This window comes from Barbus barbus (assembly GCF_936440315.1).
Source record: "Barbus barbus genome assembly, chromosome: 36".
Taxonomy (NCBI): domain Eukaryota; kingdom Metazoa; phylum Chordata; class Actinopteri; order Cypriniformes; family Cyprinidae; genus Barbus; species Barbus barbus.
This window is the reverse complement of record NC_136714.1, coordinates 26,364,319-26,387,279: the sequence shown is the minus strand read 5'-3', so window position 1 is coordinate 26,387,279 and position 22,961 is coordinate 26,364,319. Positions and strand designations below refer to the sequence as shown.

Genomic DNA, 22,961 nt, shown 5'->3' with positions numbered 1-22,961 from the left:
CAATTCTGTGAAAAGCCTACCTTCTCTAGCCCATAATTTTAAGTCAATAGAACAAAGGGATTATTTAATTCTGCAGCTTTTGAATTATATTCCTATAAAACATGTATATCACGTAATATATAAAAAGCCTAACATTTTCCCATAGCATCATGTGTCAAGGAAACCCTCCTCATATAAAGCTAAAGCGCAAAAAGACTGCTTTTATTTTTCATTTTGAAGCATTTTGGAATTATGAAAGCTATGAAAACTATCAATAGATATGCAATAGAAGTTAGCAGAACTTTATCACCCACCTGTGAAAGTGAAGGTGGTTGGCAAAATGACGTGGATTCCTGCGCTGTGGATGTCAAACATGATGCCGAAGTAAATGGCTATACTGCCGAGCACCGCGAAACAGTTAACGAACGTCCAGTAGGAGGTGTTTAACGAAATCTGGAGCGACAAGAAACAAGATCACATTAGATCGGTGACAAGAGTCCTGAATCATTCCCAGTCTAGAATGAAAGGAGATGCTGTCACACGATGGAGATGGAGCAATCGGGCACCTGCAGGTTGACGGTGATGATGAGCGATGAAGCTGCGACCACCGCGAAGGACTGGTAATCAGACGGAGCCTCACCGTCCTGTCCCATGGTCTGCAGGAAGGCGCCGTACGGGATGAAGAAGACCATGAGGGACGTGAAGATGCCGTGGAACAAGCTGATGAAGAAGTTCTTGTAGTTGAACAGCGATCCTTGCTGCCCCGGGAGATACAGCTTCGGGAAGCGCAAACTCAGTTTGTCGTTCACATCCTACAGGAGCAAACGTGTCAGTTTGGATTGGATGGTGAATTTAGCACAGATTACAGCTGGTAATGAAGCGATACCTGATCCAGAAGGCCGACGAGGAGAACAGGCAGACTGCTGTAGCAGACGTTGTACAGCGTGATGAACCAGTCTTCATATGCCGTCTACAAAACACACACAACATTCACTTCTTTAAAAACAAGATTCACAGTAAATGCAGGGTGCTGAGAGTTTAATGTGCGTTTGGGAACACAAAGCGCCCCCAGATACACTTTATTTTCACATTTCTCATAATTTCCATCTTTTTTTGGACAGATTACAGCATTTCACTCGATTTGTAATGACAAGTGATTATAACCATATTTTTACTGCATAGTAAAATAAATAAAAAATTTAATTATTATTATTAAAGGGCCTGAATTTCAGACAAGAGTGTCAATGATAGGAAAATACTTTGATGAAGGTAAAAAGTAAATGAACCTTACTGTTGAAATGTTATGTTGAGGCAATTTTTCCCTGTGGTATATAGAGAATGCTACTGAATTTCAGCATTTTAGTTAGAAATTCCAGTATTGTGACAATACAACCTTAAAGCATTCAAAACATCTGTAAATCAACTCTGTAAACCTCTCTCTCACCTGAGAGGAAAATCCGTTGAAGAAGGAGAACCAGAAGTGCACCAGGGTGAAGGCGAAGTTCTTGTAGAAGAAGTAACGCAGGAATTTGCACATGCGGATGTAGGACCAGCGTCCGTGGACCAGCAGGAGGCGCTCCAGGTAACGGAACTGAGCGAAGGCGTAATCGCTGGACATCACAGCCTGCATCCCCTCCTGACCGCTGATGCCCACACCGATGTCTGCAGCTGCAACGGAGCAGGGGAACCAGACGTTAGCTTTCAAACTTTGAGAAAACACTCCAAACTAATTCATACTTGGGATAAAAGTTTACTGGTCATTGTCTGGATCTAAAATAAAAAAATAGAACTCTATCCATTTTATTGAATAAAATTAAATAAAATAAAAAATGTAAACTAGATGTCAGCTAGTTGGTGAGGAAATATTTCTAATTTTTATTTAGCTTCACTTCAAGTACTAAAATAACCAAAACTGAAATAACACATTTAAAAAAAGTGAAAAAACATATTACCATGTTTTTTTTTTTAATCACATCTTGCCAAAACAAATCACAATTTGTGTTTAGTTTAATTTGAAGTACTAAAATAAATAAAAAAACATAAAAATGACAAAACACTAAAGAATTTAAGTACTAAAATTATAAATCATAGCAGAAAAAAATAAAAATAAAAAATAATAATAAAATTAAATCCTAGACAAAAGAACTTAAAGTTGCCTCTAAACCTGCACTTTTAAACTCTTGGGGGGGCAGGGACGTTTAAACTGAATTAATATGAAAAAAACGAGTTGATTCTCTGAATATTGTCTGGATGAGGGTTATTATTCTTAACAAACAAATTAAATCCACATAACCACTGTACTAAGCTAAGATAAGCTAAACTAAACTCTTATTTCAGCTAGCTGCCTAAAAAAATTGTTTAATTTAACTTGCAGTACTAAAATAACTCAAACTAAAACTGAAATAAATAATAAAAACTGATGCGTTTAAAAAGAAACTTATAAAAATGAGAAAAACGCAATTACAAAAACTTAAAATAAATGAGAAAATATAAAACAATAAATGGTAATTGTAAATATTATTAATCACTATAATAGTATCTGAATGACAGTCAAATCAGACGGGATTGAGCTCTCACTCACTCTTGATCATGTTGACGTCATTGGCTCCGTCGCCGATGGACAGGGTCACGGCTTTCTTGTAGCGTTTGACCAGACTGACCACGTTGGCCTTCTGTTTGGGCGTCACGCGGCAGCAGATCACCGCGCTGCATTCACACGCCATGTCCACGAAGTCCTCCTGTCTCTTCTCCTTCTCCCAGTCGTCCACGGGCTGGCTGCTGTCCGAAGGATTGCTGGAGTTTGTGTACCGCTTCCTGAGCTTCTTCAGACGCAAGCGACGACGCTTCTTCTTCTTCTCATACAGAATCTCATTCTGCACAGAAACCAGACGGCAGTTTCAATTAATAGATGGAGATCTTTAGTTTTTAGTTTCTAACTTCAAGGCTTGAACATCTTTTATTCACCTCCTGATGCCATGATGAATTTGATTTATTTCCATTTTAAAGATAATAATAAAGCCAATATAGCCAATATTTTTGAACAATTTAGCTTGCTGAAATTAAATTATTTTAGACAATATCAACTTAATTTACTTGAAAAGACTTCACCATTATACACATTACATTATTGTCAAAAGAAGGGTCTGCTATCAGTGTTTGATGAACGCACCAGCCAGCCTCCAGTGATGACAAGCGCGTTCTTGCTGGACTCTGTGAAAAACGTCTCCTTCAGCTTCTTATTGCGTCCTTGAGGGTCGTTGCGCCTTTGCGTCTGTCTGTTCCTCAGCTGAACACTGAGAGAGAGACAACAAGAGAGTCAGAAACCAGACGCTCAATCTGAACCCAGTGTCACATTCACAGACGTCAGCTGACACGCACTTCACGTCCTCTCCGTAGTGGATCTTCATGTTGTCGGTCAGCAGCTGGCAGGAGTAGCCGATGTTCTCAGCGGTCTCTGAGTACGAGACAAACCAAACCCATTAGAAATCAATCAAATCTCATTTCAAATAACACAATATTTCACGATCATCACTCACCTTTCTTGTCTCCGGTCAGAACCCAGATCTTGATGTCAGATTTGGCCAGTTTTGCGATGGTTTCTGGAACGCCGTCCTGAAGTTTGTCCTCAATGGCTGTTGCTCCAATCAGCTGAAACAAACAAAAAATGTTTTATTAGCCCATTTAACAAATTTAATATGACTTTATAATTAACAATATAGATTTTTGTAAAATACATCTAGCACATATCTTGTAGGATGAGTAATATACCAAAAATGTAATACTAAATGCATTATAAAATATATTTGTGATATTTCATACATGATATAATAGGCTATAAGTTTATTAGCACATTCAATTTAATATGAAATTTTAATTAAAAGCATTTTCTAATATTAAACTACACATAACATCTCAAAGGCAAACCATTTATTATAAAAATATTTCTGTACAATTTAACAAATTAGACATTCCCAAAGTTGCCTTTCAATCAACCTGAAATTCACTTTTAACATTAAGCATATTCTATTATTCTCAGTTTTAAGTCACTTTGGATAAAAGGGTCTGCTAAAAAGTGTCTGTTTTCAGCAATTAGCCAAACACTGTCAGGTGAATGAGCCTGACTAATACATCAATTGTTCACTAGTCACGTCCCTGAAATGAATACTGATTTTCCTTTCTTATATTTCCCTACCAGAAGGTTTTTCTCGATCTCTTCGTACACCTCGTCCAGAGCCTCCTCACGGTTCACCATCGAAACGCTGGCGGCCTGGTGTTTCTGAGACCAGGCGTCGAACTCCGCCTGACTGATGTCCTTATAGCAGAGACACAGAGTTCGCAGCGTCTCGTTCGCAAAGATCTGAAAGAAAAATACAAGCGTTTAGCACACAATGCAGGCTATTCTTCTGCTTTAAGACAAGACACCACAGGAATATGTAAATATATATATGTGTGTGTGTTTTTGGGCTATTGGCTTTTCATAATGTGCCGTTTCAGAAAATAGGAAAGAAAAAATCTTATTGCACTTTATCCATTTGCATCTGTAGAATTCAATTACAACGCATATTTTTAATTGGTGTTTCTCAAAATGAGTTTTTTCTTAACTTCAGCAGCATGTACATACACCAAGATTTACAGTTTTATTCCTATATGTATTCTGAAGGTTTTTACCGAGGGGTTTGTTCATATATAATTAAATTTTATTATTGCACATTATTTGCATTTCATTTAGAATACTTCCCTTTAAAGGCCGTTTTTGTTTAAAGGAGTTTTTTTCCCAACTTCAGCAGCACGTACATACACCAAGATTTACAGTTTTATTTCTATCTATATTCTAAAAGTTTTTACTGAGGGGTTTTTTTTTATATATAATTTTCCTGATTTTATTCCTAAAAACATGGTGAAAATGTCTTTTTTTGACAGTATTTGCTGATTTATTGAGTAATCAAAAGAGATATCCAAAATCCCCTTGACTGTGATATGTCAGTAAAATGAAACCAGAATTATTAAAGTTATCATCAAATCTGACATGGTGCATCAACTTCTCAGTCTGTTCTTCACAAAAAGCAATCCTATGTCTACTGAGAATTTACCAACTAAAGTATTTTAGTACTACTATAGTTTTTCTGTTTTTATTTTAAGCATTTGTTTTTTTAATTATTTTAGTTTTACTTTTTAGTGCATCATGATAAACTAAATGAAAATGAGAAATGATGCCTTGCTAAACAAGTTTAAGTTGTTTTATATTTGATTTTATTTCGAGTTTTATTTTCTTGTTTTTATGGTTTTAGTTAGATATAATAACCCTGCTTTTATTACAGTCACACGGAGTCCTTTTATGCTATTTTATGGTGTTTCTTCTACTGTTTGGAGCTTGACACATTTAAAAATATTAAATGTAATTTAAAAATGATAAAAAAATAACGACATGACAAAACATATTTCTGGGCAGAACTGTCCCTTTCATTTGCAATGACATGCTGAACCTCATTAACATATGTTAATGGATTTGTTAATTGCACTGGTACTCACGTCCAGAGCTTCTTGCGTGGTTTCTTTATTCTTGCTATTGGCATCCAGTCGCTCGTAGATCACAGTGTCTGCGCCCTTACAGTACAGACGGATTCTACCATCTGGAAATCTCACTACACACAAACACACACACGAGTGAGAAACAGATGACGGTGACTGACAGACAGACAGGAAGTGAAGAACAGAAAGAGCCGGACTCACGGATGATGGACATGCGTTTGCGGTCGCTGTTGAAGTCGAGCAGACCGAGCATCTCGTAGGTCTCCTCATGGTCCATCTCCAAGATGGTGATGGTGTCCTGCGTTCGGGACAGGAACACGAACCCAAAGTTGCGCGCGGCTGAGACCAGAGCACCCTCATCAGGAGACGCGGCCTGGTACACCAGCTCATCTGAACACAAAGTTCATTTATGTACTGCATATTTTCTCTAAGTAAATCAGCTGCAGTTTTTGTACTTTTGACTTATTTGATCAGATAATACACAAAGTAGGAATAAGAATACTTAATAATTTTGAGATGAAAGCAAACATGCTCGCATTACTGTGTGGATGGTTTATTGCTGCATAATGTCAGCAGATAATGATCGTTTTGGTCTCCTCACCCCCTTTATGCTCCACCATGACGGTGTGACACAAGGACAGGAGTTTGAAGAACTCCAGTATTTGCGGATCCTTCTTCGAACGGATACAGGAAACGAGGAAATGGTCTTCGAACTGGAACTTCTTTTCGGCGTGTTTATTCCAACTGAAATCCACAGGCTGAGTAAAAATTAGAGAGAAAGTGAAATGAATATCAGCGACCAATTTTACGTAAAAGCTATTAGCTTTAAAGGCTAACTTAAAATGACGTTGGCTAAAATTAAATAAAATCACGACATGTTGAATTCGTAATAAATAAAATTAATAAACGCACTCTCTATGAATAAAATCCACTCTCTAAAATTAATAAATAAATTTAACTATATAAATTTACAAAATACTTTATGAATGCACTCCCTATGAATAAAAATAGATAAGCGTAGTCTCTATAAACAAAAATACAATTCAATCCGATGAATCCACCGTCTATAACAAAAAAAACAAAAACAAAAAACCCGTAAATGTACTCTATAAATAAAAATCAATCAATAAATCAATAGATAAAACTATATAATCTATATAAATAAAATTAAATCAATAAAACTATAAATGCACTCAATAAATACAAATAATAATCAATCAATAGAATGATAAACATACTCAGTTAAAACTGGTAATATACTCTCTAATCAATCAGTCTATCAATAAAACTACATGAATGTACTCCTTATAAATAAAAAAATATATAAAATTATCAAATGAATCAATCAAATAAAAACTATAAATGCATTGTGTATATATATATATATATATATATATATATATATATATATATATATATATATATATATATATATATATATATATATTAGGCCCTACATATATTAAAAATTACATAGCAAATAAATCAACTATTTGAACAATAATAAAATAAGTAAACAATGAAAACTATAAATGCATTATGCATACGTACCTTTCCATGGCCCAAGGCTACACTGTCTGCACTGTTGGGATCTCCTATAGATCAACACAGAACACTGTCAGTTCTTACACATTTAGTTCACTGAATTATTAAAGCAATAACACTAAAAAAAAATAGCACTAGATAATGCACTAAAGCACACTTGTGAGTGCAGACAGCGTGACTTCTCAAGATACCTTTTAACTTAACAAGCCGTCTCAAATACGAGTCACTCATTTAATACTCACTGTTAGAGGTTTAGAAGCATGAACAACTGTAATAGCCTCTAATAATGTGATGTAATTAAGGAAAAGGAGCACTATTAAAGCACAAAACAGATGATATTAAATTATTCTATGGCAAGGTTGAAGGTGTCAGGGTTTTTTAAACTCATCCAGGTCAGAAACCTGACACCTGTGTGAAACTAAAGCCTCAAATCTCTCCCACGGTCACACACACACACACACACACACACACGTCTCTGGAGTCACAAACACAAACGTGAGGGCTGTGAGCTGGGCTCATATAAACCAAGGATTATGTCCAATCAGACACACGACACACCTTTGATACTCATCCAAATACATTCAACACTTGCATCAGCTCTTTTCATACTTGATTTAAATGCATCTGCTGGTTTGACAGATAAAACCTCAATAACAAGTGGTTATATTTCACTCTACTCGACTGCATGTTTTAACCATGTAAAGCCTGACATATGAAATACTAGTTCGAAATACAATTTTTTTTTAAATGGAACAGTTTATTGAAGTTAAATTTAATACATCTGGCTCATATAGTATTATACTGAATATGGAGGAAAAAACATCTTATTTTTATTCAGAGGCCCAAACTAAACAAAAATGTTACCCTGGACCACAAAACCAGTCTTTTAAGTGTCAATCTTTCGAAATTGAGATTTATACATCATCAGCTCATCAAAGCTCATCATCAAAGCTGAATAAATAATCTTTCTGTTGATGTCTGGTTTGTTATGATCGGACAATATTTGGCTGAGATACAACTATTTGAAATCTGAGGGTGCAAAAAAAATCTAAATATTGAGAAAATCACCTTTAAAGTTGTCCAAATGAAGTTCTTAGCAATGCATATTACTGATCAAAAATGAAGCTGTGATATATTTATGGTAAGAAATTTACAAAATATCTTCATGGATCATGATCTTTACTTAATATCCTAATGATTTTTGGCATAAAAGAAAAATCTATAATTTTTACCCATACAATGTATTGTTGGCTATTGCTACAAATATACCCCAGCGACTTATGACTGGTTTTGTGCTCCAGAGTCACAAATATGCAATTTGGTGCAGAGGATGATATTTATATGGACAAAAAGATGTTTATAACAGTATAGCAGATACTTAATTATATTATAAATAAAATTACATAAAATTATATAAGTATCAGTCGTCACTCTATATCTCCAATAATATGAATACCAGTAGGTGTTCATTTTGAAATATTACCAACAATATCAAAGTTATTCTTACATTTACTTTTTACATATTCATTTTAATTTTAAAGTTTTAATAATTTTGTTTATTGTTTATATTGTAAATTTTTTTTTTTTTTTTTTAAGTGTCTAAAGTTTTTATTTCCGTTTTAGTTATTTCAGTACATTAAGTTAATCTTAATTTAAAAAAAATATTGCCTTGGCAACTAGCTTCTTATATATATATATATATATATATATATAATTTAATTTCCATTCATTTTTCCATTTATTTTAAGCAACTAAAACGTTTTTCATATGGTTTTAGTTTTAGCTATAATAACACTGTGTACAACAACTTTTGATTATGTTGATTATTTAGAAACTGGCGTATACCAAATAAGATAGAGTAGGATTTATTGGGTTAGCATGCTTATAATGTTCCTCTAAAAGCAAGGTTGGTGGTTTGTCTCACCGTAGGTGCGTCCTGAAATGGTGCACTTCTTGAAGGCCATGATGTTCTGCGTGAGCGTGCCGGTTTTATCAGAGAAGATGTACTCGATCTGGCCCAGCTGCTCGTTCAGCGTGGTGGTTCTGGCTTTGGCCGGCGTGTCTTTGTCAGCGTAGTACATCTGCAGATCCCAGTTAATGAACTTACTCTGACCCAGGCGGATCACCTCCACGCTGAGAGAACAAGAACCAGTGAGTTATCTGAAGAACAATGACATCTGTATGCTCAGAGAGCCGAGGAGAGGCTGCTGTCGTACCTCACATAGAGAGAAATGGGCACCATGGTGTTGAGGATGATGATGTAGCCCCAGAAACTGAGGAAGCCTCGGTAAGATGAAGAGTAGTCGAGGCCGTCGTACAGATACCAGGCCTTAGAGCCGATGCTCTCGTACCAGTACGTGTGTCCGATGGCCAGACCAGCGCAAATCAAAACCAACATCACAAAGATCTACCGGCAGAACCAGAGAGAGATGAGAATATATAGGGTGCAAGATGAGAAAATATATATTGCATTGTATTCTTAGGCTATTAATGCATTATTTATAAATACAAACAAGTATATAAAACTTGCACAATAAATATGATCAATAAATACAATTCTACAAATGGTCTATATAAAGAAAAATACAAAATATTATACACCATGTATGTCACGAATGTATGTCATGAACATGGAGATGAAGATAAACTCAAATAACAGTCTTTAACGACTCCAAACAAGGCAGAGCAAGACAGGACAGATAGGGAGTAGACCAGACCAAAACTAACTGAACAGACAGGACTAGAAATACACAGGATAATCATAGATAATAAGACAAACACAGCTGGACAAGAATTAACTAATGATCACATATAACAAGGACAGGAAACAAACCAAATATGGACAAGAGGCGGGAACACAAGACACACACGACAGAGGACTGACAATGTACTCTATAAATAAAAGTAAAAAAATAAAATAAACTCGAATGCACTCTCTGTAAATAAGATTAATAAACAAAAAACAAACTCTATAAATAAAAATATATTTAAAATGTACTCTAGAAATAAATAAACTCTATAAATGCACTCTCTATGAATAAAAAGAAATCCGAATTCACTTTGCATAAATAAAAACATGAATAAACGTAAAAATACAAATATAAGATAAATAATGATAACTATATAAATGCACTCTCTCTAAATAAATACAACTAAAAATAAAAACAAATACAGAATAAAATAAACAAAATTGCAGTCTCTATAAATAAGATTAATAAATAAAACTATTAATTCTTACTCTATAAATAAAAATACTGAATAAAGAAAAATGCACTCTATAAACAAAAATAATAGATTTTTGCACTTATAATGATTTAAATAAATATAGATAAACAATATAAAATGTACTCTATAAATAAAAACAACTAAAAATACCAAATCTATAATTGCACTCTCTGTAAATAAGACTAATAAACTATAAATTCACTCTACAAAATAAAAATGCTGAATAAAATAAAACTCTAATGCTCTCTCTATAAACAAAAACAGGTAAATAAAAATATGAAAGCATTATAAATAAATAGAATTACACTGTATAAGTGCATTCTCTGTAAATAAATGAATTAAACGTCTGTAAATCACTTTGTATAACTAAATATAAACTCAACCGCACTCTCTGTAAATAAAACAATTCAATACGCCTCTATAAATAAAGCAATAAAACAAACTCTATAAATACACCATGTATAAATAGTAGTGCTGTCAAAAGATTAATCGCATTCAAAATAAGTTTTTGTACATAATAAATGTGTAATGTGCATATTATTATGTACATATAAATACACACACGCATGTATATTTCAGAAAAGTTATTTTTAGAAATTAAATATTTATAATATAAATTATATGAATATAAATATAGACATGTAAATATTTTCAAAATATATACTGTATGTGTGTGTGTATTAATATATATAATTATACACACACATATATAATGCAAACAAAAACTTTTATTTTGGATGTGATTAATCATTTGACAGCACTAATAAATAGCAATATAAAATTCTGTAAATATAAATAAAAAATGTCAAATGTAATCTATAAATGACTTGTGGGTGTAAACGGTCAAATGTCAGTGAACTGTGTTTAACTGACCGTGTAGACCATGTAGTTCATGAGTTTGTCTATCAGGGTGCGTTTGAACCTGGTCTTTCCTCCATTCCTCATGATTTTAGTGTCATTTCCTGTAGAACGAAACATCACAGCTGCTTTTTCAAACACAAACAAACACCGAACCGTGAATGTGAGAGTGTGTCGGTCAGCGAACTGACCTGCGAATATGACCAGGCCGTGGCACTCGTCCGTGTTGCGAATCTTGCATCCTCTGAGCAGCATGTTGTCCAGGTCGAGCGGGTAACTCTGAGCGTCCCAGATCATCGTTCCCATAAACTTATCCAGACGGTTGTTGGGCTCCTCGCACATGATCAGCGCTGAGAAAGACACTAAATGTGAAACTGCACTGCAAATTCTCTGGATGGTTACATGGAAGCATTAACATTGACAGTTGCTTGGTTTCTAAATCTCACTCATTTTGCAGCATTTTGTTTTAATGAGGACAGAAAAATGACCTCACGAGCCACACCTGGTTAGCACATGGTTTAAGGCTAACACGTGTTTATGCATGTAAAATCACAATCAAGCAACTACTTGCACACAAATTATCTGCTTATCTGTTTTGTATCCGAGTCTGTCAGACTCTCCTATAATAGCTGTAAACAGTCACTCTCTTACATTTACATTTATTCATTTAGCTGACGCTTTTATCCAAAGCGACTTACAATTGCTATATATGTCAGAGGTCGCACGCCTCTGGAGCAACTAGGGGTTAAGTGTCTTGCTCAGGGATACATTGGTGTCTCACAGTGGATTCGAACCCGGGTCTCTCACACCAAAGGCATGTGTCTTATCCACTGCGCCATCACCACCCACTGCGCTCATACTCACCATTAAACCGAGCCAACTGATTCTCCTCCTGAAGACGCTCGTCTGTCACCTTGAGACCCATCTTAAACTTCAGATTCGTCTCTCTGGACAAACAAACAATGAGAATCTACATTAATAAATGTCATTTGACAACAAGACGCACTAAAACCAACTCCCATCCTCCTTCACGAAAAGAAAAAAATATATTTAATTGCAATTATAGATTTTTTTATTTTACATTCAGTATATATTTTAATTTGTATATATATTTTATTTGAACTTCAAGTTGCTTGCAGAGGCTATTTCCCCAATATTATAATACTTTTAACATTAAAAGACTTTTATAAAAAATAAAAAAATGAAATATTCTATCAATTAAATATTTAATCTTTAAAATTGTATGCATTTATGAAACAATGGAAAACTACACAGACAGACAAACCCAGCAAGTGAATTACGATTCTATTGTATGTAAAAAAACTAAATTAAGCAAGTGTATTTAAACAAATGAAATGTAAAATACTTTCAAATGTAAAACAGAGGACAAGAATGCATAAACATGAGATGACAGCAAATTAATATTTAAGGTGTAAAATTAATTAGGATCCATAAACACAGTGAAATTAATCAATTTAAAAGTTTCTTGCTGTAGATATTTCACTAATATTATAATATAAAAATTATATAAAATATAAAAAATATTAATTACATATAGTCGTGGCCTAATGGTTAGAGATTCGGACTCGTAATCCAAAGGTTGCGGGTTCGAGTCTCATGTCTGGCAGGAATTGTAGGTGGGGGGAGTGAATAACCAGCGCTCTCTCCACCCTCAATACCACGACTGAGGTGAGACCCTTGAGCAAGGCACCGAACCCCCAACTGCTCCCCGGGCGCCGCAGCATAAACGGCTGCTCCGGGTGTGTGTTCACGGTGTGTGTGTGTGTGTGTGCACTTGGATGGGTTAAATGCAGAGCACAAATTCCGAGTATGGGTCACCATACTTGGCCACGTCACGTCACTTTAGTATATAAAAGACCAAATGTGTTGTGTTTGGACTAAACAAATGGACTGAAAATGTAAAAAATGGAGAAAAAGCAAGCACAAACATGACATGACAGCAAATTAATATTCAAGTGCGTGTAATGACAATCAAATGTTTCATGATCAGGATCCATAAAACTTAAAATAGTGATAGTGAAGTGACATACGGCCAAGTATGGTGACCCATACTCGGAATTCGGCATTGGCTGCCCACTGCTCCGGGTGTATGTTCACTACTGAGTGTACACTTGAATGGGTTAAATGCAGAGCACAAATTCTGAGTATGAGTCACCATACTTGGCCACACACCACTTCCCCCCTTTCCTTTCCCTTTATTAATTATATCAATTAAATGTTTTAATAATAATGAAACCATTCAAAAGTTCACAGACAAACAAAGCCTGGACCTGAATTATGATTCTTTTGTACGTAAAGAAAACAAAATAAAGCGATTGTTGCATGTTGATGTTGACTGATTCATGCAAGCAGAATTGGTTTTATGGTTATGGCCAGAACATGTCGATTATGACTACTGTAAAAAATCATCATAAAAAACAGGCATTGTGTGTTTGAAATACTCGTGTAAAAGTGTGGAAATATGCAACAGTGAGATTCAGAGGCTTAATAAACTGGCGTATGTCTGTTGTGTGTTTAATGTGTCTCTTACCCGTCGAGCTCCGCCGTCTCTACATAACACAGACTGTTGGGATTTGAACTGGACAACAACAGAATATCGGCCTACGTGAGGTCAAAACACAGGTGAAAATGAGAAACCAACTTAAAAATGGCATCAAACAGATGAATGAAGTGACTGGAGGGGTGAAGAAACACATAAATAAAGAAATCAAGTGCAGAATGGAGCATAAACATGACATGAAACCAAATGAATATTCAAGGTAATGTAACAAAAATCTAATTATTAATAATTAGGATATATAAAATTAGGGAAAAGCCCAGAAACAAGCAGAATTCAATCAGGCCCTTCTAAAAATAGACAGTAATGTGATATACTTCAAGTATATTTCACTAATATTATAATATTTTAAACATTAAAATATTTAATTTTTTAAAAAGATTTTATAAAACATTTCAAAATATATATACGCTATATCAATTAAATATTTTAATTTGCATTTTATTTTATGCATATCATTATATATATCATTTGTATTTAAAACTTTTAAATTTTATACATTTTAATGCATAACTTTATTTTATTTATTTCTTATTTATATTTGTATAATGTATAAATGCTCTACAACAAATGAAGACAACACTCTATTAAATAAAATAAAATTAAATAAAAAATTAAATCTCAACGGGAAGGCAAATAGATCAAAAAATAACTCACCGGGATAAAATCGTTTTTCTTTAGTCTGACCACGTCACCAACTTGTAGGTTCATCCATCTGGTTTCTTCAAACCTGAAAAATTGGATTTCCGTTTACGTAATATTTTTTTCACTGACAAACATGAGCACTAATCTCATGCACTTCAGTATTAAAGCAGATTTAAGTTCGGTCTTCACCTGCCATTGAGCAGCACGTCACACTTTCTGTTGTTGATTTCTTTGTCCATCCTGTGTCGTGCCTTTCAACAAGACACAGATCAGATGACAGAAACCATTAGCACATCCCGACAACTAATGGCTGCCTTTCAACAAAACCATTCCATCAGAAAGCACATGCAGGGACTCACCAGGTCGTCCACCAGGTCTTTAATGGCGGTGATGCCCAACACCAGCACTAACGGCACCAGGGTGGTGTACCACGGCAGCGTGGAGATTTGAGGAATGATCTGACACGTTCAAACACATGGATTCATATTCATAAAACATCACGAAACCTAAAAACAACGCTGTTCATTTTCAATACTATATCAATAAATTTAAAATAAATAATTTGTATCATATAATTATATATATACATACATTTATTTTTGATTGAATTATTTGATTATTGATAATTATTGAAAATAAACAGGGTGTATATCAATAAAATATTTTAATAAATATATTTTGAGATATACATTATACACACACACACACACATATTAGTTTTGAAAGATATAAATAAAACAATGAATTTCGTTTTATAAATCTATTTTATATTTCATATATTTTTAATGATCTGACATGAAAACAGATGGATTGAAGTTCATATGTTCATATAAAATGACAACAGGACACTGCAATCAACCCTGTTTTTCTTAAAAATATTTAATATTTCATTCTATAATATTTTTTATATATTTTCCATACTTATATCAACATATATATGCTGTAAATAATTAATAAATAATAATAATTTTTTAATAAATAAATAATAAATCTCTTATTGTACACATTTTATCAGTGCAACACAAATGCTTTCATATGCTCTGATCAGCCTGTGGGCCATTATTCTGGGATCCTGACTGAGGGAGGTTTGTGGGTTTATACCTGCAGGATCAGCAGACACAGGAAGTAGAGGTTGGCCGCTCTCTTAAACTGCTCGTACAGGTTCAGCGGCAGGAAGGTGAAGAAGTTGTATTTGTAGGTCTTGATTGCATTGCCCTTGAAATGGAAAGAAATTCAAGTTACTAGCAAACTAGTGTAAAAAACATGAAGTCATAATTTTTGTATGTTCTCATCCTAAAAGGACTGAATTGTGAACTATCACAATTAAGATATGCTTTACATAAATCATTACCTGCTGAATGTGAAATAATATATCAATATTTCACAGAAAAACTCAAGACTTTGTAAATGTAACCCAAGGCTCTTCAGTAAGTTTAAAGCTTGTTAGTTGTGAAATAATGCAGACTTTTAAGAATTTTTATCAAAAAAAAAAACAAGAGACAAAATAAAAGCTTGTCTTCAGATCTGAATAAGGATTTCATGGAAGCTTGTTTCCATCATATAATAGAATAGAATAGAAAACATAATTGCGACAATCTCACAATGCTGATCTTTTTTTCACAATTATGAGTTTATGACCCGGTATCACAGACTAAACCATTTAAGTAATTATTTATAGACGTGCTTAGGAAAAAACCTTACTGGTGTGCATCTTGAGACAAAACAAAGAGACTGATATAGTTCCCTAAGATCAGTCAGTGCACGTTTCTTGCTGTTGAATCGGCTCAGACTAGGACTAGACTTAAGCCTTGTCCGTGAAATCAGGGGTAAATCACATAATCCTGAGATTTTGTTTGTCTCATAATTTTGACTCTTCTCACTTTCACTTCTTGCAATTTTGTAATTTTTCACTGAATTCTGATTTTTGCCATAAAAACAGATGGACTGAAGTTGAAATTTTCTTTAAAATATTTAGTAATTAATTTTATATTTTAATAGATTTATTTAAATAAATAAATAAATAAATAAATATAAATATATTATATATATAAAAAAATTGAAACCCAGAATGTAGCATGCAAAGTCAGAATTCCAATAAAAAAGTAAAATTGCATAAACATTTATTGATATAAAGAAAAAAGAAAAAAAATGCAATTTTTACTTTTTTATTGGAATTCTGACATGCCACAATTCTGTTTCAATTTTTTTTTCATTGCCACAGATTAAAAAATTAATTAAAAAAAAGTGAATTATGACTTTTTATCTTGGAATACTGACTTCTTTTCTCAGAATTACGAGACACAAACTCTGAACTTCCCAAAAAAAAAAAAAAAAAAAAAAAAAAAAAAAAGCCTAATCAAAAGTCGAAATTCCTTTTTTTTTTTATATTATCCTGTGGGCGTGGCAGAAACAAACATCCATATAGGTTCATATACCATACCAATATACAATTGTTACATGAATCTGATTTAATCTTTCTATTTTAGTTCCTATTTTTCAGTTTCTCCATTTCAGTTCCTTTTACTCTCTCTTTCTCGTTCAAAATTTTAGTTGCCAAACCCAACTGATTTCCATAAATGTAAATCACAACACATCTATATCTGCTCTCGTAGGGTAACATTTCAACCTCAAGACAAATCCAGTCATCGCTGCTTATATCTCACGCCGAACACACGGAAAACCTCTTGAAAGACTTGTTTATCCAGTCTTAGATAATTGCCATACCAAAGATCTTAAACTCCACCATTCTGAACGGAGCTGTTGCACGTTTAACATGTAAATGATGTAAGAAAATGACCATAAAACTCTTAGTTTAGACCATAATTGAGGCCAAGCCTCGAGTTATTTAACACAACAGAACAGATAAGAGACTAATTGCAAACAAAATGCATGACGTGTTTTAATTTTCTGGCGTTTCCTGGAGGCGTTTCCAAAGATATCAATGTCTCAGACTGAAGTGTAATACTAAGATTGCAATGTTGGTCAAGTCACTGAGTAGAACTATGAACCATGAGTGAAATCAATACACAGAAATGTCACCTTTGAAGCTAAACTGTGTGTTGTTGTTGTTTTTCAGGTGAATTCAAAGGTGATTCATGATTTATCGGACTATAAATTAAACATTTGACAGAGAAAAACAGATACAGAGTCCCTTCTCAGAAAACTAAAAACTAATGATAATCTGAACACTTGTTTAGCGTGTATAAAAGAAAACGTATATCAAAATAATGATTATGCAATAGTAAAAGTACAGTTTCTCTTTCACGGTCCTTTAGTTTAAGATGAAACACCTGCCCTCTTCAAACACTCACTGTTTGTGGTGTAAACAGAGGAAAAATCCAGCATGCGATCGTTTAGTGTTAGTAAGCCGTGGGAAATCATTAGCGGATGCATTTATCTGAGGATACTCACAGTATTCACCTGGAAAATCTCTAGAGTTCAGCATCTTAAAGGCACAATCATAGACTTTTGCTTACAAGCTCACTTTAAGCAGCACATCACCCCAAAATAAAATAAAAATGACATTTTTTACCATATAGAACACCAGTCAAAAGTCTGGAATAATTCAGATTTGTTCATGTTTTTGAAAGAAGTCTCTTCTGCTCACCAAAGCTGCATATTAGGATGATTTCTGAAGGATCACGTGACACTGAAGACTGGATTAAAGGTGCTGAATTCAGCAATAAATTACATTTTACAATATATTCACATAGAAAACACTTATTTGAAATTGTAATAATATTTCACAATTTTTGATCAAATAAATGCAGAAGATGACACTTCTTTTAGAAACATTCGAAAAATCTTAATTATTCCAAACCGGTAGTGCACAAACAGGCACTTCAGGTTTCACTAAAAACAACACTTACAGAATATTTGCTTTTCTTGATGCACAGAAAGACCTTCTTCTTGAACTGGGGCTGATTGCAATATTCCCTGTCATTCGCTCGGATGCTCCAGCTGGGCTCTGAGAGGAGAATCACAATCAGAACAAGCGCTGACAGGACACTTTTACACCAGATCTGTCCTCAAGCTCACCGGCGGCAGGTGCGGGTCTGGCTTCTGGTTCTGGGAGCTGGTCTTCGCTGCGATCCAGATCATCTTCTGACTGTAACTCGTCGTCCGTCTCGTCGTCGCTGTAGGGCACCACCTCGTCATCCGGCTCCTCCAGGGAACCCTGGGAATCGGCCCGTGCTCGAGCGCTCATCCTGAGAGACCCTCTGCTCCGAGAAAAGACACAATTATTACATAAAGGCTTTTAAACAGCACAGAGAGACAATAACTGAGATTTGCGTGTCGTGCAGCAACATGTCAAAACACTGATTTGGCTTGCTAACATCATGCAGAAAAACACACACACACACACACTTTCCACGACACACACTAAACATACAACACTCTTACAAAATGCTGGTAACCAGCGGCACTGGATCATTACATTATTGATGTACAATGCTATTTAAATACATTTTTTGTTCCTCCAAGTCCATTACAAATTTAAGACAAAAATTCTACATTATTCTAAAAACTATAACCATAAAAAAGATAATAAAATATTTAAAAACATAAATGAACTTCATTTATTTTAGCTATGAGTCAAGGCAACATTTTTCATTGTCATTTAATTGTTAACTAAAGTGCTAAAATAACTAAAACTAAAATAAATTAAAAATACAGGTAAATATATCTGTGTGTTATTGAATACATATAACACATACATATTTTTTACTTGAATAGCAAATGGATAAAAAACAATTGCCAAATGTGTTTGTGAATGCAATTTAGAAGTTGTATTTAAAAAGCATTTTTGAAAATCAATTTAACAAATTAATTGTGCATTTCCTTGTTAATTTTAAAAATCTAATATTTAAAAATGTAATAATTATTTTATTCATATTAAATAAAATATAATGATGATGACTCGATACTATTATTATTATCATCATCATTATTAATAATAATACTAAACAATACATAATAATAATTACTATTAACTGATTCCATCCTTCTCAGCAGCATTCCTAGTGCATGTATCCAGTGTTTTCATACTGTATGCATTTCTTAATCCTGCAGAAAGTCCATTGTTCATGACGGCAATGAAAGGTATGAAATGAATTATGCAAAAACGAGTCAAACTTTGACAGGACAGAATGTGCTGCTGGTGAAAAGATGTTCAGATGATATCAGCACTTTTCATTTGCTTCGATATACAAAGCTTCCTGTCAAATGAACGTGGCTGACGTTACCCAGACTCCACCCCGACACTCGGCTGTGGCCTCGCAGGTAACGCCACATAACCACCACCATCACACAACACCAGCAGTCACAAAACACAGCAAACCACAGCTGCACACGCATCCATACGACTAGAGAGAGTACAACACACAGTGTCGGCTTGTTTAGTTCTGATAGGATCTACAGTAGGTCGGATGATGACATTTACATACAAATCCACAAACAAACAAAAAAACATATATATATGTGTGTGTGTGTGTGCATATATTTTTTTCATTAATTGTAGATCAGAATGATATAATTGACCTTATTAATAAAGTCATGGCTCTATAATGCGTTTGAGTAGAGACATTTGTCCAGCTTTTTTTAAAGTTATAAAATAAAAATATGTTTTAAAATATTGACATAAGTAAAAAGTTAACTAACTGAAATATTTTATATTTTACATGAAAAAAAAGCATCACTGTAAAAATTATTTCTCCAAGTTTCTAAGTAAATAAATCAAATATTCTTGTAATACACATTAAAAAAACAGTTTTTATATTTTAAATTTTTATTTAATCAATCTCATCAAAAATAATGCATCAATAAATGCTGCACTGAAAAAGGTTTCAAGTAAATAAAATAAATGTTTAATTCAATGTGTTCCTTCTTTGTAATTATGTGTAAAATCTACTCACAATTTCTGAGCAAAAACCGTTTCAAAGTAAATTCAACTGCATTTCTTTGCTACTGCAATTCATTTATATATTAATTTATGCATCCAAAGTCACTGACACTGCATATATTCAAGAAATATTAAATCTATTTTACCATATGTTGTATCAGACAATATCTGATAAAGTATGTTTAATATTTCTTTGTATGAGAATGAAACTAAGGACCCATGATGACTTTCTCTACTGTTTGAGCAACAGGAATGACTGTAAATATGATTTTTATATTTATATATAAAACAAAGAAGGACTTCTTCAAAGTCAACAGCATTCACAACCTGTTTCCATCCATAATGTGATGCATTTCTGAGTGAAACATGATCCTGGAAGAAAAAAAAAAAAAAAAAAACTTTTCAAAATTGTCTTGATATGACCTTGATTGGAGCATTGGGGGGGAAATGAGGATTTGGTTGTTTCAGAGGCAGCATAAATCTCTACATTTTGATAAAAAGATGATTAAGTCAAACATAGGTTTCATTGCAATAACGTGCACTGATGAATAATTCACAATAAGACCAAAAGCATGGTTTAAGAAAGTAAACAGTCTATAGTAAACAGCCAGAAGGTCAGTTTTGATTTAATGATGGATAAGTTTCTCGGATGCAAATCTACACCGATACCAGCCAGCTAAGGTCATTGTTTGATAAGAGATTAATTTGGAAAAGTTCAGCGGGGAAGAATCCCTCTGTAAATATTTAAATATGTCTTCCTTTTCATCACATGAGATAATGCTTAACACATTTACCAACAACAGAAACCCAACGCTTTGTTTAATATTACATGAAACCAGAAGGAAGTGGCATGTTTTGGGAATGTACCTTGAGCTAAATATCCTTAAATCCTGTGATAAAGTTAGATTAATCAAATAGCAGAGCAGAATTCAAACTAGCGAGCATAACTATTATTAAATGTGGCCCGCATCGCTGAAGCAGAGCAAGTGAGCCAAAGCAGACGCACACCTGTAGAGGTGCAAGTTGAAGGAAAAAAACTGAATCAATTACAGGAGAATAACTGCACACTCACTTAAGCATAGGCCGTTTATTAATCAGCGTTTCGGCTAGTAGCCTTTCTCAAGGTGTTCTCAAGGTGTTCAAGGTTCTCACCTTGAGAAAGGCTACTAGCCGAAACGTTGGTTAATAAACCAGCTATGCTTAAGTGAGTGTGCAGCTGTTCTCCTCTCATTTTTTCTGCAGCGCTGAAATAACACACACTCCAACAGGATGCTGTGTGAGGAGCGTAACAGAGCACACAACCGGAAAGAGAAAGAGACACAGCATGCAAAACACACACCCATGTTTATCCACAGCTTGCTTTGCGTATGTGATATAATACCACAGGAGGTGACACTTTTAGCAATGAAAAGCTGAGGTCTGAGAGAACCACTGAGGAAACTCTCAACCGGATCAGAGATTTTCATTACAGTTTTCTAAAGGTGCCACAGCTTGCGTTAACATGGTTTCAGTCAATAGATGAATGAATGAATGAATGTTTATAAAAATTGTAGTACGACAGATAGAACAACAGACAGATAGAATGAAAGATGGACGATGGATGGATTGACAGAACGACGGATGGACGGACGGACGGACGGACGGACGGACGGACGGACGGACGGACGGACGGACGGACGGACGGACGGACGGACGGACGGACGGACGGACGGACGGACGGACGGACGGACGGACGGACGGACGGACGGACGGACGGACGGACGGACGGACGGACGGACGGACGGACGGACGGACGGACGGACGGACGGACGGACGGACGGACGGACGGACGGACGGACGGACGGACGGACGGACGGACGGACGGACGGACGGACGGACGGACGGACGGACGGACGGACGGACGGACGGACGGACGGACGGACGGACGGACGGACGGATGGATGGATGGATGGATGGATTGGATGGATGGAATGAAAGATAGAACAATAGAATGTTCGATAGAATGATATAACGATAGATAGAGCAATAGATCGAACGGCACAATGATAGAACAATAGAATGACAGAACGACAGAGGGATGTATGGATAGAACGACAGACAGACAGACATGAATAGAGATGGATAGATGGAACAACAGATAGACGGATGGAACGAAATGGATGGATGGACTCAGTCTTATGTGAAGATATCCAGCTGACGTGGACGTGACCTTTTGAATCTATTTCTAGCAGCAGCAGTATGAACACTACAGCATACTTCAGTCTGGCGCGACCTGAACAGCACGCTCAGTGAGAATCTTACTCGCACACAATCAAAGCCTTCAGCCGTCCACTGCACCATTCACTCCACCACAGCTCAAACATCTGCTTTCGTCTGTGAACAACAGCCTGTGTTAATGAGTTAAGTGTTCACTGTATATAAGAAACCAGTTCTCAACGCATGTCAACATTCCGATGTCAAGCATCTCTGGAATGCTATAATAAGAGTCTTCGGTTTTAAACACACGCTTTTGAACTGAAAACCACCTATTAGCTGTATCTCTGGGTTTGTGCATTGGTGGTGTTCACACGGGAAAAAAAAAAAAAAAAAGAGTAACCAAAACCTTATTAAGTACAACTCTTCCCTGTTCTACAGCTCAAATAAACGTACAATCACACGTCATCACATATTCTCCACTCTGATGACGAGAACAAAGATTCC

At 34.9% G+C, this 22,961-nt stretch overlaps 1 protein-coding gene across 1 annotated transcript in view; it reads right to left on the bottom strand.

Annotated features, from left to right (window-relative positions):
- Positions 1 to 22,961, bottom strand: part of LOC306855647 (phospholipid-transporting ATPase IC-like) — a 30,934-nt gene that overhangs the window by 3,184 nt on the left and 4,789 nt on the right. Inside the window, exons 2-26 of the mRNA XM_079394437.1 lie at positions 18,398 to 18,579; positions 18,229 to 18,326; positions 15,461 to 15,574; positions 14,719 to 14,817; positions 14,549 to 14,610; positions 14,372 to 14,444; positions 13,688 to 13,758; positions 12,001 to 12,083; positions 11,328 to 11,486; positions 11,152 to 11,240; positions 9,270 to 9,460; positions 8,978 to 9,186; positions 7,060 to 7,103; positions 6,110 to 6,266; positions 5,710 to 5,898; positions 5,509 to 5,621; positions 4,172 to 4,336; positions 3,516 to 3,627; positions 3,358 to 3,433; positions 3,149 to 3,272; positions 2,561 to 2,852; positions 1,424 to 1,647; positions 866 to 949; positions 546 to 791; positions 294 to 432 (exon numbers count right to left, since the gene is read on the bottom strand). Of these exons, the coding sequence (XP_079250563.1) occupies positions 294 to 432; positions 546 to 791; positions 866 to 949; positions 1,424 to 1,647; positions 2,561 to 2,852; positions 3,149 to 3,272; positions 3,358 to 3,433; positions 3,516 to 3,627; positions 4,172 to 4,336; positions 5,509 to 5,621; positions 5,710 to 5,898; positions 6,110 to 6,266; positions 7,060 to 7,103; positions 8,978 to 9,186; positions 9,270 to 9,460; positions 11,152 to 11,240; positions 11,328 to 11,486; positions 12,001 to 12,083; positions 13,688 to 13,758; positions 14,372 to 14,444; positions 14,549 to 14,610; positions 14,719 to 14,817; positions 15,461 to 15,574; positions 18,229 to 18,326; positions 18,398 to 18,566 (3,382 nt within the window). The 5' untranslated portion in view covers positions 18,567 to 18,579. The remainder of the gene's footprint in view (positions 1 to 293; positions 433 to 545; positions 792 to 865; positions 950 to 1,423; positions 1,648 to 2,560; positions 2,853 to 3,148; positions 3,273 to 3,357; positions 3,434 to 3,515; positions 3,628 to 4,171; positions 4,337 to 5,508; positions 5,622 to 5,709; positions 5,899 to 6,109; positions 6,267 to 7,059; positions 7,104 to 8,977; positions 9,187 to 9,269; positions 9,461 to 11,151; positions 11,241 to 11,327; positions 11,487 to 12,000; positions 12,084 to 13,687; positions 13,759 to 14,371; positions 14,445 to 14,548; positions 14,611 to 14,718; positions 14,818 to 15,460; positions 15,575 to 18,228; positions 18,327 to 18,397; positions 18,580 to 22,961) is intronic.